Genomic DNA, 13,767 nt, shown 5'->3' on the forward strand with positions numbered 1-13,767 from the left:
CAAGGAAAGATTTAAGTTAGTAGATATTTGTGTTTGTTGAAAATAGATTTTATAGATCAAATAGAAGATTTAGATAATATTGATATGCAGCTAATACATACGATTGAAGATTTGCCGCCTCCAAGAAAAGTCAAAGAACATACCAAACTCGGTGCAATCCGTTATTACTTTCGCATGGCGATTTCAAAACAAAATACCGCTTTTCAAAGAAGTATGTTATGAAGATCTGTGACAGAGTGCGAGCTGATGTCGAAAAGAGTACTAGAGGTGGAGGGTTTTCGATTTAGGTGTCTTCTTCATGGCTTCTCAGTGTCATTAGAAAATGCCAAATTATATATAGTAGCACTGGCAATCCTCCACAATATTGCTATTGATATCAAAGAAGACCTGGATGTTACGTTTGATGACACTGAGAATGCTCCAGAAGAACCAAGGCCAACCTAGACGCCCCCAAGCAATCTGGCTAGACAAGCTGCTAGAGCTGCTTTTATTGAAACATATTTTTAAGGCTGTTTTATTTACATAGGTGTGGATAGTTAAGGACTTGAAATAAATAAAAAGTTATATTTCATTTAAAACGGGGGTTTTATTTTTTTTATAAGTATATAATTATTTATTTAATTGCTGCTGTAACAATTTGAGCCTTAGAAGATGCTTCTGTCTAGCCCTTTCGTGAGCTTCGGCGAGTCGCTTCTGTTTGAGCTCATGTGTTTCAGCCATCTGCCTTTGTTTTGTTCTCTTCCTGGAAACACTGGAACACTACCGTGTTGCGGAGTTTGGCACTTTCCACTATTTGAGATGCCTAAAAAATTTAAGTATGATCGTTGAGGGATTTTGAATGAAATAGTCCTTTCTCTATCACATTGATACTAACCTCTTCTAACTTTTGTACTGCAGAACGCGGCTTTTTATGTAAAATTCTAGTCCTCTTTGTCTGAGGTTTTGGAGTTTCTATTAGCTGCAAATAATAAAATGTTATTAGTATATTGAGTAAATGTGTATATAATTGCTTTGGTTGATAAAATAAATACAACTTACATTAGAATTATGAGTCGTATCAAAATTATTAAATCAAACGTCAATCAAACACGGCGGGTTGCCAGGGTAACAATAAATAAGGGTCGTTTTGTTATTCAACCAATACACATCGATTATTGGTCAAAGAGGAGTTTATGCCCTGTACAAGCTCTATTCACTGAATTACTATCACCTTGTCATAACGCATGTATAGTGATTTTTTATTAGTAAGACCGTACCAAGTATCGTAGATAGGGTATTTTAGTGAAAGAAGACTTTATGTTATTTTTAAAAGTTAGTAATTCTGCATTCAAAGATTTTGAAAAAATTACTTGCCTCGTCTGGAAATCGAACCGGCTTAAATGTAAAAAAAAAACACCCCTACTTTTATGATGCCAATCGAAAGAATGGCCAAAACCTAATAACTTTTCTACCCTTGGCTTTCGACCGCTCCGCTGGAAATATGAACGGCGTTTACGGGTAAAGTATCTGTATATGTGTCCAAAAGGAATCACACAAATGCCGTACAGTAATAAATGACCTATATTGCTTCTGCAACTGTCGTCGAATTAAAAATTTGCACCGACTTCCGGCACCATCACTTTAGTACGGCACTAGGTTTTTCGACATTTATTTTTAATCATCTATACACTTATAACAAAGCCGTACATTAATAATTAGTCGAAATTCCCCCATTGTACCTGAGAAAGTCCATTCACTCACGTACTCACATGTACCGCTCAGAAATGACGGCATAGTGCTCAGAGCTATTTTCAGATATAGTAACAGCCTTCTAAGCGTAATTCACGTTGGGTCATTTCACATATTGTATTTTTTGTTCATGGGCTTGTGGTCTAAAAGATTTAGTACTGTAGTAGTATTTAGGTTTTTATACTTATCTACTCTTTGGAAGACGCAGCTAATAAAAAACGCGTGTGCTGTCACTCTGCCATTTTATTTTCTCTGTCAATTATCTATACTATCTATACTAATATTATAAAGAGGAAAGATTTGATTTTTTGTTTGTTCGACATGAATAGGCTCCTAAACTACTGGACCGATTTCAAAAATTCTTTCACCGTTGGCAAGCTACACTATTCCCGAGTGACATAGGCTGTTTCATTTTCAAAAGGTGTAAAAAAATAAACAAAAAACTTCCTTAAATCGTGTGCGCTGCGAAAACTATTAATGATAGAAAAAATGATGTATTTAAATTTTTCAGGACACATCACTATCTATAAAAAATGACGCGACAGCATTTCTCTATCTTTTATAGTTACGTCACAATAAGCGACCTTTTATTATTTTTTTTTTATTAAAATACCACCGCTAGAAAAGGCTCTTTATTAGTACCTAGGTATTGATCCTTCACAAAATAATGACCAACGTTTCACATAAGCTACAATTGAATAGCATAACCACCAATAAAATAGCATAACCACCAATAAAGCATGGTGGATTGGTGTTCTCCTGCCGTTTCTCTTGAATAGTTTACTACTATGTAATATAACAAAAATCTTAGCCACAGCAACGGTTGGCCTAGTCTACTAGTAATAAATTAAAATACAATTATCAAAAAAAGAATAGGTCAATTATAAAACAATAAAATTAATTTAGAACATCTCGTTTATTTTTAAGTAAATCTCATCCATTTTAGTATTAATAGGATAGTATAAAAACAGCTTTTCTGATAACTGGTTCGAACTTACATCACACAATATATCATTTTATAGAAAGTAATTTAAATTTTAATCAGCCCTTGACCAAGTTGGCATTCTGTGTAAAAAAGTGATTTTTTTGGTAAGCAAATAATAACATTCCAAATTGTAATATAAGTTTTATGAGTAGGTATTCTATTTAAGAGCTTTACAATTTCATAAGCGGTTTAATTAGTGTATAACAGTAAATTTACACCTAGTATCACTAAAAACTGAGCCCATTTTATGGTTACGGGTATGTATAGATGTACGGAAATAACACCAAATAGCAATTTCATCAAATTATAATATCTCTATACAAAGATGTATAATACAAAATACGCTTATAAAATTTAAAAGCTATATGTATTGATATTTATAACTAAAACATGAAAATGCATGTAAAAAAAATATACAATATATTTTACTTAAAAACAATATCTTTCCAGATTCTTGCACTGTTAATGTCAATTTATCAACTTTCAGTATGTTTATAGTCAAAAATGGGAAAATGCTGGTAAAAATATCACTTGCAAAATTCATAAACATTTTATTCTAAAACTCTCTGACAAAAATTCTCTAATAGATAAGAAATTTCGTATATATTTTCGGCGAGTTACAATCATGTTTGAAAATGTTTTGAATCACTTTTGAACGGTCTTCTTATTTAGTCATATTCGTGTATTTTTTGTATTTTTCATACCTACTGATATTCTGTTATTATTTAATTAAGAATTTCAGCCGTGCATATATATATTTATTTATTTTTTATACTTTTCCTGTATAAATGGATGATTTAGACACAAGTTGATCGAGGCTCGCTTTGTTGTGTCTATAATTAGCATCTTGTCTAAAATATCTTTTAGTTGGGAGTATTTTTTAGCATCTTCAGGAGCTAAACGTTGATTTGATGGTGCTAACTCTGCTTGCAGGTCTCTGGTTGGTTTTATATCATTTATTACAATTATTTTATCCTGAAATAAGAATTTCCAATATAGAATGTTTATTTCTCGTGATATGAACTGCGCTTAGAGCTTACGAAATCGTCTTCCAAATTAAAACATGTTTTCCAGGTATCTGGATTGCGATTAAGCGGACCAAAAAACTCAGGGCTACTTGACTTGGGTAAAACTATTATAGATTTGCAATCAGCATATAAGTTTGTAAGAAAAACCAAGCATCAAATCAAATACAAGATAGTCCTTGCGCAAATAAACTTACCCTTTCAGTAATATGGTCATATTCCTGATAGAGAAATTTGAAGTCAGCATCAAAATGTTGTTCTTTAAACTTCCCTTTTCTTAAGATTTTTCGAGATATTTTTCCTTTTAGATCCATAAAGAACTTTAGCATTTCATTATTCGTCTTTCCATCGAATAGTATTTGTCCTGTAGCTAGTTCATATATGGTACAGGCAGTGGACCACATATCCACCCCATAGTCATATGGTAGACCCAGTATGATTTCTGGTGCCCTATAATATCTCGATACTAGGTAGGGTGTTAAATTGTTATCCGATACGTGGGCAGCCGATCCAAAATCACACAGTTTCAATTGTACTTTACTTTCGTTTACTAATATGTTGTCTGGTTTTATGTCTAAAACAAGATTTTCAATATTTTAAAAATCTCACTAAAATTACTTTCTATGTGAAAATAGTTCCTTAAGACCAATGCAAATCCTTGTGGCCGAATTTGAACTGAAAAGGTAACCTATCCAATTAAAATTTTCAGCCTTAAGGATTAATAATTTGGGTGAGAATTGGTGCTACATATTTTATTATTCTTCACGTCACTATTTTCAATAAAATTAACGCTTAAAAGATTCTTCAGCGTCAGCGATTAATAATTTTCTATATATAGTTGAATAATGAATTGCTTACCCGCATGTACAATTTCACTTTTCTTCAACAATTTTAATGCCAACAATATTTGTTGGGTGTAACTCCTGACCGCATTAATGTGTATTCCGCTGTTTTTGCCATATTTCTTTAATACTTCTCTTAAATTCATAGACAATGGTTCCAAAACCATACACAAATGGTGTTTATGATAAAAATTTCGAAAAAGACGAAGGCAGTGATATTTATCGTCAGGGTCTGCATCGTTCAGCTTTTTTAAAATCTCCAATTCTTTCAATCCAGTTTTTTGCCTAGAAAATCAAATACACAATATTATAAGAATAATAATGATGACAACCATGAATCTGTGATCTTTTAGATGCATCCATAGGATTTTATTACTTTAAATTTTCACAAACGCTTTGTAAGGAATTTAGATTGTAATTATGTATGTATTTAGAAATATATTTATATAAAGTAAAAAATGATTAACTAAAGTGAAACCCAACCCTGAGACCTTAAAAAAAATATATAGCTAACTAGCGGAACCGACCGACAGTACACCCATCTTACATATAAAAACCTCAATCTAAAAAAATCGGGTTTCATTTCTTGAATCCAAGTGGGAAAAAATAATCATCGGTTATAGTACGGGAGGTAGCAACGTTTTCGAGAAAGAATTTCAGGTCAGCTGATTTTGTGATATGTCTTCCTTCTTGCACTTCCGGTTAGAGTCTGGGCAATCTGGCTGGCGGTAGCGGTTGCGTTCATTAGTGCGCATCATATCTGTCCAGGTAATAATCCTGGATTTTAAAAGCATTTTGAGAAGCGTAATTTTTAATTTTTCGTTTTTAAATACGTCTACCTGACATACTTTTTTTATTGCCAGACATTTTTCACGTTGCTAACTATGTGCCAGACGCGATTTTAAGTTTTATTTTTATAAAAATTTCAAAGCATTTTAGAATGTCTGTAATTTTAATATTATGTTATTTAAATATAAGAAAAACTGAAAATGAATTTGCCAGACATTAATTCGGTTGTTAAGTCTTGAATTAAAATGATAAAGTATTGCAGTATGATGAAGCATTGCATTTTAAGAAGCGTAATTTTTGATTTTTCCTTTTTAAATACGTCTACCTGACATACTTTTTTTATTGCCAGACATTTTTCGCGTTGCTAACTATGTGCCAGACGCGATTATAAGTTTTATTTTTATAAAAATTTCAAAGCATTTTAGAATGTCTGTAATTTTAATATTATGTTATTTAAATATAAGAAAAACTGAAAATGAATTTGCCAGACATTAATTCGGTTGTTAAGTCTTGAATTAAAATGATAAAGTATTGCAGTATGATGAAGCATTGCATTTTAAGAAGCGTAATTTTTGATTTTTCCTTTTTAAATACGTCTACCTGACATACTTTTTTTATTGCCAGACATTTTTCGCGTTGCTAACTATGTGCCAGACGCGATTTTAAGTTTTATTTTTATAAAAATTTCAAAGCATTTTAGAATGTCTGTAATTTTAATATTATGTTATTTAAATATAAGAAAAACTGAAAATGAATTTGCCAGACATTAATTCGGTTGTTAAGTCTTGAATTAAAATGATAAAGTATTGCAGTATGATGAAGCATTGCATTTTAAGAAGCGTAATTTTTGATTTTTCCTTTTTAAATACCTCTACCTGACATACTTTTTTTATTGCCAGACATTTTTCGCGTTGCTAACTATGTGCCAGACGCGATTTTAAGTTTTATTTTTATAAAAATTTCAAAGCATTTTAGAATGTCTGTAATTTTAATATTATGTTATTTAAATATAAGAAAAACAGAAAATGAATTTGCCAGACATTAATTCGGTTGTTAAGTCTTGAATTAAAATGATAAAGTATTGCAGTATGATGAAGCATTGCATTTTAAGAAGCGTAATTTTTGATTTTTCCTTTTTAAATACGTCTACCTGACATACTTTTTTTATTGCCAGACATTTTTCACGTTGCTAACTATGTGCCAGACGCGATTTTAAGTTTTATTTTTATAAAAATTTCAAAGCATTTTAGAATGTCTGTAATTTTAATATTATGTTGTTTAAACATAAGAAAAACTGAAAATGAATTTGCCAGACATTAATTCGGTTGTTAAGTCTTGAATTAAAATGATAAAGTATTGCAGTATGATGAAGCATTGCATTTTAAGAAGCGTAATTTTTGATTATTCCTTTTTAAATACGTCTACCTGACATACAAAATAAAAATTACAGACATTCTAAAATGCTTTGAAATTTTTATAAAAATAAAACTTAAAATCGCGTCTGGCACATAGTTAGCAATGGGAAAAATGTCTGGCAATAAAAAAAGTATGTCAGGTAGACGTATTTAAAAAGGAAAAATCAAAAATTACGCTTCTTAAAATGCAATGCTTCATCATACTGCAATACTTTATCATTTTAATTCAAGACTTAACAACCGAATTAATGTCTGGCAAATTCATTTTCTGTTTTTCTTATATTTAAATAACATAATATTAAAATTACAGACATTCTAAAATGCTTTGAAATTTTTATAAAAATAAAACTTAAAATCGCGTCTGGCACATAGTTAGCAACGCGAAAAATGTCTGGCAATAAAAAAAGTATGTCAGGTAGACGTATTTAAAAAGGAAAAATCAAAAATTACGCTTCTTAAAATGCAATGCTTCATCATACTGCAATACTTTATCATTTTAATTCAAGACTTAACAACCGAATTAATGTCTGGCAAATTCATTTTCAGTTTTTCTTATATTTAAATAACATAATATTAAAATTACAGACATTCTAAAATGCTTTGAAATTTTTATAAAAATAAAACTTAAAATCGCGTCTGGCACATAGTTAGCAACGCGAAAAATGTCTGGCAATAAAAAAAGTATGTCAGGTAGACGTATTTAAAAAGGAAAAATCAAAAATTACGCTTCTTAAAATGCAATGCTTCATCATACTGCAATACTTTATCATTTTAATTCAAGACTTAACAACCGAATTAATGTCTGGCAAATTCATTTTCAGTTTTTCTTATATTTAAATAACATAATATTAAAATTGCAGACATTCTAAAATGCTTTGAAATTTTTATAAAAATAAAACTTAAAATCGCGTCTGGCACATAGTTAGCAACGCGAAAAATGTCTGGCAATAAAAAAAGTATGTCAGGTAGACGTATTTAAAAAGGAAAAATCAAAAATTACGCTTCTTAAAATGCAATGCTTCATCATACTGCAATACTTTATCATTTTAATTCAAGACTTAACAACCGAATTAATGTCTGGCAAATTCATTTTCAGTTTTTCTTATATTTAAATAACATAATATTAAAATTACAGACATTCTAAAATGCTTTGAAATTTTTATAAAAATAAAACTTAAAATCGCGTCTGGCACATAGTTAGCAACGTGAAAAATGTCCGGCAATAAAAAAAGTATGTCGGGTAGACGTATTTAAAAACGAAAAATTAAAAATTACGCTTCTTAAAATGCTTTTAAAATCCAGGATTATTACCTGGACAGATAGGATGCGCACTAATGAACGCAACCGCTACCACCAGCCAGATTGCCCAGACTCTAACCGGAAGTGCAAGAAGGAAGACATATCACAAAATCAGCTGACCTAAAATTCTTTTTTTTCAAACGTTGCTACCTCCCGTACTATTAGGAGGTTTTTAATTACAAAAACGGAGGTTTTTATATAAAGATAACATCTGCTAAAAGTCAACACATACAGTTACAGTTTAAAAACAATTTCAAAAAAAGAAAAGTCACGTTAAGAAAAATCAGTTCAGAAGTCCAAATAAGGGCAGAACTGGGAATGATATCAAAATATTAAAGAAAGTTCAAATACCACGACTAAGTATGCATTTATGCTTTCTTGAGATATTTGAATACTAATAGGTACTATTTGGAAAAATTAACTTACATAATCTCATTATTTCGTATAATTTTGATAGCAACGTCAGAATTCTGCCGACTTTGGTCTCTTGCACGCACCACGTTCGAAAATACACCTTGTCCAGTATATCCATATACAGAATATCGATTATCAAGAACTTCTCCTATACGAACCCTGTAAAAGAATACAAATTTTAAACGTTTGCACCTTCTTATAATCGCGATTATTAAAAGCGAAATAAACCAATTTCTTATATATAAGAAGACAAAGAAAAGAATTTGAGCAAAAAGCTGTCTGAGCCTGATTCTGGTCTTCTGTAAAGAAAACTGGAGCTACACTTTAAGTTCTAATAGACAAGTAGGTGATCAGGCGTTTGTGCCTCCCTTTTTCGAAATAGATCCCATATATCCAAGTTACAACCTCCAATGAGCCAAGACAAGAATTGACATTTAAGATTAGTCCCTCGATTTATAATCAAAGATTTAGCACCTAAGGTTATTTCTTTAGAATATTTTTATTTACCTATAGTAGCCTTCTGCATCATCCCAATTATCGGTGAGAGATGGGTTTTCCGGCACCAATTTCTTTATATTCTGCCCAGCTGAAGGGGTCTAAAAATCATTATCAATATAAATAACAATATTTCTAACTTAATAATTTTTTTTTAAACACATTAAGAAGGTCTTAGAAGACTTTTTTAGTCATTAATTGTGTTATATTATTATTTAACGAAATTAAAACGTATTTACATTTTTTTTTAAATTAGGATTTTAAAAAATATATTGGAATAATTGTGAACTCAATTCGTTATCTATATGATCACCGATGGTATACGTAGTGTCTGCTAAGAAAAGTTTATGTTTTCGATCGATGATTGAATTGAGGCGACCTTTAATCTCACAAACATGTCTGCATTGCAAATCGTAATAATAGTAAACACTAATTACATCACAAACAATATCACCAAACAGGTAAAAATAAAAGAAGACAAAGGATGTCTTATTGATACAAAGGCCTCCCTTTTCAGTACTGTCAAATTTATAATGATTTGTACGCACATATTAGGTTAATAACAAAGTTTTTGTTCATAAGCCATATGGAGAATACTCTTGCAACGCGTTTCCGATAACGCGGAATCAATCTACCGTGTTATAGGGGGGATTGATATGGTTATAAAGAGGACTTTTACCCAATTCCATGCATAATCAGCAAACTAAACCTGAAAAATTTGAAAAAATCAAATACTTACGCCCACACTATTGACATTATCATGATCTGCAAACATATCCCAGTGTTGTGATTTTTCTTTTTCCTTTACATTGGAGACATCGTTGGATGTCCCAGGAACGCTGTCCTCAACTTTATCTTTAAGTACAGTTTGTGTTGTTTGAACATTTTGCTCCGGCGTATTATTAATTGGCGATTTATTATTTGCTTTATTTTCTACATTGTTATTTTCACCTAAACGCTGAAAACGCATTTGTAATTATTTATCCTTAAAATAAAAAATACCACACATTACAATGTTTTTACCTTTAAAAGTTGTTCACGTTGCTTTCTTCTCTTTTCTATAATTTGTTCTTCTCTTTCTGCTTCGTCATCTGAATCAATTGACACATTTAGTTCATCACTGGAAGTTCCCACAGTCGCAAATGACGTCTGCAAGTTCAGCAAATTAATTTTTATTTTAAATTGTGTTCCACAAAAGTAACATAGCTATATCTTTGTTTACACGAGTATTATTTAAAGAATTACAAGTATTATCCGTAGAAAGCAGTCAACCGATACGAAGTATTAAAGTGAAAACAAAAGGCTTTAGGAAATTAAGGCTATCAATTATTCATTGTTATTTTTGAAAAAATTTACACAAAAACTAATCAATTACAGGCCCTACTTTTTAAAATTCGTAACTCAACTGGTCTTATAAAGAATGCATTTGATATATATTTATTGTTTGATAGTTACTGATCAGCCTCAAATAGTTAAGTCCCCTTACTTATTCTTCATTAATATATGAAAAATGTAATAAAACGATATTTGAGTTCAACAGCTGCTTCATAGGTTTATTTTTTAAACTTACACGTCTTTTCTCTATCGAACGCCCTTCTCGCCGGTCTCGAGAACGCCGCGGAGAGTGTCTATGTCTGTCGCGATTCGACCGCGAATGTGATGTCGGGCTAGCGCGACCATGGTTTCGAGATAGGGTAGTATGCGTCTTTGATCTTGTTTTCGAACTTCTTTCTTTTCTAACCGATGTAGAAGAATCAATGTCTTTATGATTGTGTCCATGTTTTTTTGTTATAATATGTACATCCTTTTCCTTATTATCGTTATGCCTTTTTTCATTATGGCAATGGTCCCGAGAATCTAATACTTTTTGCTTTTTTTTACTGTTTCCTTCATAACTATCTTTATGTAAGTTATGTTTTTTTTTTACTTCTGAAGATCGGGGTTTTTTAGATGTTTCTTGATGTTCTTTAATATGCTCTTTTTTAGACACTTCATGTTTCCTTCCTGATGTTTTATCCTCTTTTTTATCAGTCAAATAGGACACCAGCTTTGCTTCAAGCAACTCTTTTTGTTTCATTAGTTCCTCTAAATTAAGGTCATCTTCTATCTGTGAATTTTCTGGGCTAGTGCAGTCATTTTGATCACTTACAGTATCAGAATCTGATATGATTTCGATTGATTCAAATGCTGGTTTATCTTTGAGGACTGACCTTACTCTCCTCACATTACCACTCTTACTTAATGTGGATGGTCGCATTTTCCTGCTAGACTAGTCTAGTTGACTTATACAACTCTGCTACCATATATTTTTTATTCTTTCACTGTTAATTGATATGTTCAGAAGTATGCAGTAAACCTTATACCCTGTAACAAGTAATTAAAAGATGTAGGTACTTACAGCATTATGATTAAATGTAGTTTGACATCCAGATTCATCATTAATAAAGTACTTCAATCTGTAACCATTTAATAACCTTACTTTAAGCAAAATAGAAACAATTCAAATGCTATGATTTTACAGCAACCTTTTATTACTGTGTAGCCTAATACAAACATCTATAGTAAATACCATTAAGATTTGAAAACATAAATAAATTTCATAATATTTGGTTCATAAACTAAGACTGTCATGAATAACAAATTGTCAGTTGCTAGTTAATGTGTCATTAGGTAGAATAATATTGTATTTTTATACTCTATGTTAGGTAATTCTTTATCTGTCTATGGAAGTTGCAAGTGTTTTTTATAGGTATGTTAACTAAAGCTGGAGGCTTCAACACATTTACACTTTGTGCTTGTGTAGTGTCTGTGAATAAGCGCGAGACGTGATGTCAAACTGAAATACAATCATAAATACATCATGAATAGACTGTCCGTTGTGTATGAGTGGACTAAAATGTATAGCATGGCAAAAAAATCATATTTTGAAACATACTGTATGTGAAATTGCATTAGTGTGAGTACTGTGAACCCACCAGCTTTCGATAACCAACCTATACATGATATGTCTCTATTAAACAATGCACATAGATAGTAAGCAAATGGACATTAATCAATAAAAATATATTAGTAGTGCAACCTTCCCCCAGTGGGCCAGCAGATAATTTCCGTTTCACTGATATATTACAATATGACCATTGAGTACTCAGCTACCACACTTAAACAGGATCTGTTTTCAGAATTTCTGTCATTATAAATGTTCCATTATCAGTGATAAGCCCTATATGTACTAATTTAATTATATTATACTAATCTAAATTGGATTGATAACCCAACATCCTAGCATGGGAACTACACCAAATGCAATAGGCATGACCTACCTGACCCCTCTAAATATGCCAATAGATTTATAGTTCGACACATCTGCTCTTATAACATAGTCAAAAACATAGACTGTTTTTGGTTTTTGTAGATGTTATCACTTTTTATAGTCTATTCTTTAACATTGAACTTATGTATTGACTTTTGAAGAAGACTTGACACATAAGAACAATATAAAATTAATATAGATAAATAATATTTGTTTCATCTTTTTTTCATGTTCTTTTGTATTTTTTTTTAATAGAACAGGCGGCAAACGGGTAGTTGGCTCACCTGATGTTAAGTGACACCACCACCCATGGACATTAAATGTCTAAGAATTGGTAAGCGTTTTTCTTGAAGAACCCTATGTCTAATTTGTTCTGAAATACTTCAGTGGGTTGCTGAATCATTATAGAATATAGTCAAGTGTAAGGAGCTGGTACTAGGGAGCTCCTGCCTTGCTGAGTACACTAAGCTTCTAGGAGGCTATGTTAGCCTATCCTCCTTAATGATTGCGAAAACGAACGTTGTTCGATATTTCAACGCCCAGTATACCGATGCTAGTTGTGGCCTTACCGAAAGTGTCTTCGAAGTTTGTGATATGTTATAATTATTTTGTTTAGATGATAAAATAAAAAAACAACTAAAACAAGTGGTAAACCTTAATAAATTTAAATTTTAAAACCGGTACTTTAAAGTTCAAATGCTTAAAATATAGGCATAAATTCAGATTTCATTGGTTTTCTAAAAACAAATTTACAGTAAACAATAAGTAACTTACAATATCATAACTTACGATTAACTTCCTTGAAGACAAGTAGCCTCGTACTTCTCGACTACAATCAACTTAACTAGGATCAATTTAATTGTTGGATTGTATCAAGCTATCTCTAATTAATTGGTGAGCTAGCTAGGTTAATAAATTAAATATACCGTGGACACTGCACATATCACATCACACCGAGTATTGACATGATCACAGAACACAGACTATGTAGAATGTCGAATGTCAATTGTCGACTCCATATCGACAATAGTGATGAGTTATGACTTATGATAATTAAATAAACCGCCAAGTCCAAGACGAAGGGAGTTGCGATTAATAAAATACCGCTTTGGTCTAAACTCTAAAGGCCGATTTACATTATCTTAGTGTTTAGGAGAGTGCTTTAGGATAGTACTTTAGTTGAAACATGTAAACGCTACTTGCTTTAGTAAACGCTACGCTAAAGAACTTGCCTTTCAAGTTGTACTGAAGCACTCTCCTAAACACTAAGATAATGTAAATCGGCCTTGAGATGCAGCTGCAGGATTAGTGCGCTCATCTGTTATTTGCTAAAAACCAAATTTTTATGTTACATATTATTAGGAGAAAAATCTAATAATCTACCAGGGTGCCTATCAAAATATGTAATACTGTAATTAAACTCTGATAAAATTTCAAACAATACTTTCACAATAAAATTTTATTT

At 31.4% G+C, this 13,767-nt stretch overlaps 1 protein-coding gene and 1 long non-coding RNA gene across 4 annotated transcripts; both read right to left on the reverse strand.

The window, feature by feature from the left end:
* Positions 1 to 566: 566 nt before the first annotated feature.
* On the reverse strand, positions 567 to 1,249 carry LOC125062807. The gene is made up of 2 exons (XR_007119335.1): positions 875 to 1,249; positions 567 to 802 (listed from the first exon to the last, which is right to left on the reverse strand). It is a non-coding gene; the product is annotated as an uncharacterized LOC125062807 (long non-coding RNA).
* Positions 1,250 to 2,625: 1,376 nt separating this feature from the next.
* On the reverse strand, positions 2,626 to 13,269 carry LOC125062545 (serine/threonine-protein kinase PRP4 homolog). Of its 3 annotated transcripts, none has more exons than XM_047668546.1 (9): positions 13,092 to 13,269; positions 10,563 to 11,356; positions 10,016 to 10,141; positions 9,732 to 9,950; positions 9,005 to 9,093; positions 8,510 to 8,656; positions 4,597 to 4,865; positions 3,936 to 4,312; positions 2,626 to 3,688 (listed from the first exon to the last, which is right to left on the reverse strand). In XM_047668546.1, exons 2-9 carry the CDS (start codon positions 11,247 to 11,249, stop codon positions 3,476 to 3,478), a joined length of 2,127 nt encoding a protein of 708 aa, XP_047524502.1. In that variant the 5' UTR covers positions 11,250 to 11,356; positions 13,092 to 13,269; the 3' UTR covers positions 2,626 to 3,475. The 3 variants fall into 3 exon arrangements, with proteins under 3 accessions (XP_047524502.1, XP_047524503.1, XP_047524504.1); XM_047668547.1 differs by having other exon boundaries at positions 13,077 to 13,269; XM_047668548.1 differs by lacking the exons at positions 10,563 to 11,356; positions 13,092 to 13,269 and adding exons at positions 11,391 to 11,448; positions 11,518 to 11,579.
* Between the last annotated feature and the right edge of the window lie 498 nt (positions 13,270 to 13,767).

Source organism: Pieris napi, chromosome Z (genome assembly GCF_905475465.1).
Source record: "Pieris napi chromosome Z, ilPieNapi1.2, whole genome shotgun sequence".
In the NCBI taxonomy this organism is placed as follows: Eukaryota; Metazoa; Arthropoda; class Insecta; order Lepidoptera; family Pieridae; genus Pieris; species Pieris napi.

Bases quoted from the DNA above. Each gene is read 5' to 3' on its own strand.
- LOC125062545 (XM_047668546.1), bottom strand. From the start codon at position 11,249: ATGCGACCATCCACATTAAGTAAGAGTGGTAATGTGAGGAGAGTAAGG. The intron at 9,094-9,731 runs GTAAGTATTTGA...AATGATTTTTAG, and splicing joins ATAATGTCAATAGTGTGGGC to ACCCCTTCAGCTGGGCAGAA. The intron at 4,313-4,596 runs GTAAGCAATTCA...ATCTTGTTTTAG, and splicing joins AAGTGAAATTGTACATGCGG to ACATAAAACCAGACAACATA.